The sequence below is a fragment of the Suricata suricatta genome, chromosome 6 (genome assembly GCF_006229205.1).
Source record: "Suricata suricatta isolate VVHF042 chromosome 6, meerkat_22Aug2017_6uvM2_HiC, whole genome shotgun sequence".
Lineage (NCBI taxonomy): Eukaryota > Metazoa > Chordata > Mammalia > Carnivora > Herpestidae > Suricata > Suricata suricatta.
In genome coordinates, this window is record NC_043705.1 from 31,259,648 (window position 1) to 31,261,697 (window position 2,050).

The window sequence follows — 2,050 nt, forward strand, 5'->3', positions numbered from 1 at the left end:
TAGTTCAGGACATTTTAATAGACTCTTCTTGTCAGCACTTAAAATAGCACTAATTAAATGCCTTGTATAGACTTTGTTTGGATCCTGATTCAAACAAACCAATGATAAAAAAAAAAAAACTCTTGGGGGAAGATGAAGAAAACCCAACACAGACTGAATATAAAGTATACCAAGTAATTATTGCTAAATTTGTTGGTTGTAATAGTGGTATCGTACTTATATTTTAAAGCCTTTAACTATTAGAGATACTTGGTGAAGTATTTAGAGGTAAAGATACATGATGTCTGGGATTTGCTTTAAAATCCTTCAGAGGTATTCATGAATTATTTGTTCAAAGAGAAAAAATAATTTTAAACAATTCATAGAAACACATGGTGGCGCTGTAGGATAAGATGAAATCAGTGCAAGGACAACACTGTGGGCTCCATTATTCAGAGAAACAGAGAACATCCAAGCCACTGAGAAGACAGGTAATAAAGGAGTTTCATCTACTAAAGCTGTTGGAGGGCTATATATCGTTCAGGGGAGTTCGTATTTTTAAAAATTCAGGTTCAGCTTCCAAAATTAGGGCTGAACTTAATTTTTTCTACAAAAGAGAAGGAGCCATGGAGATCAAAGGGGTGCTCACTCTGCAGAAAAGGCAAGTCCTGATTCTCTTTGTTTTGCTGGGATTATCTCAGGCAGGCCCTGAATTGGTGCGATATTCGGTGGCAGAGGAAACAGAAGTTGGTTCTTTTGTGGCAAATCTTGCAAAAGATCTAGGGCTTGGGGTGGAGGAGCTGTCCTCACGGGAGGCCCGGGTAGTGTCTGATGATAATGAAAAGCACTTGCAACTTGATTTACTGACGGGGAATTTGCTCCTAAATGAGAAACTGGACCGAGAAGAGCTCTGTGGCTTCACCGAGCCGTGTGTGCTACATTTCCAGATGGTATTGGAAAATCCTTTACAGTTTTTTCGGGGTGAGCTGCATGTCAAAGACATAAATGATCACTCCCCTATGTTTCTGGACAAGGAAATACTTATTAAAATATCAGAAAGTACCAGTAGTGGAACCACGTTCCTAATGGAGAGTGCCCAAGATTTGGATGTAGGAACCAACAGTCTCCAAAACTACACAATTAGCCCTAATTCTCATTTCTACATTAAAATTCAAGACAGTGGTGATGGAAAGATATACCCAGAACTGGTCCTGGACAGAGCATTAGATCATGAGGAGGAGCCTGAGCTCACATTAACACTCATAGCACTGGATGGTGGATCTCCACCCAGGACTGGGACAACTTTGGTTCTCATCAAGGTCTTGGATATCAATGACAATGCCCCTGAGTTTGCTCAGAGGCTCTATGAAGTGCATGTCCTGGAAGACACACTTGTTGGCTCCTGGATTATCACCATTTCTGCTAAGGATTTGGATTCAGGAAATTATGGGAAAATATCATACACATTTTTTCATGCATCAGAAGATATTCGTAAAACATTTGGAATCAATCCAATATCTGGGGAGGTTCACTTGAGATCATGCCTGGATTTTGAAGTAATACCATTCTACACTATAAATATTCAGGCAACAGATGGTGGGGGTCTTTCAGAAGAATGCACTCTTCTGGTTAATGTAATAGATATAAATGATAATCCACCAGAAGTGACCATCTCATCATTTACAAAGACAATTCCAGAGAACGCCTCCGAGACTCTGGTTGCTCTTTTCAGTGTCCGAGACCAAGACGCTGGGGACAACGGGAGGATGGTTTGCTCTATTCAAGACGAGCTCCCTTTTTTCCTGAAACCAACCTTTAAGAACTTTTTCACTCTAGTTTCGGAAAAAGCACTGGACAGAGAGACAAAATCCGAGTACAACATCACCATCACCGTCACTGACTTGGGGACCCCCAGACTGAAAACGCAGCACAACATAACCGTGACGGTCTCCGACGTCAACGACAACGCCCCCGCCTTCAGCCAAACCACCTACACCCTGCGGGTCCGCGAGAACAACAGCCCCGCGCTGCACATCGGCAGCGTCAGCGCCACAGACAGCGACGCGGGCGC

At 42.5% G+C, this 2,050-nt stretch overlaps 1 protein-coding gene across 1 annotated transcript in view; it reads left to right on the top strand.

The window, feature by feature from the left end:
* The first annotated feature begins 324 nt into the window (after positions 1-324).
* The window catches only part of LOC115293412 (protocadherin beta-14-like), a 2,825-nt gene continuing 1,099 nt past the window's right edge, over positions 325-2,050 (top strand). The window contains exon 1 of the mRNA XM_029941199.1: positions 325-2,046. Within this exon, the coding sequence (XP_029797059.1) occupies positions 393-2,046 (1,654 nt within the window). The 5' untranslated portion in view covers positions 325-392. The remainder of the gene's footprint in view (positions 2,047-2,050) is intronic.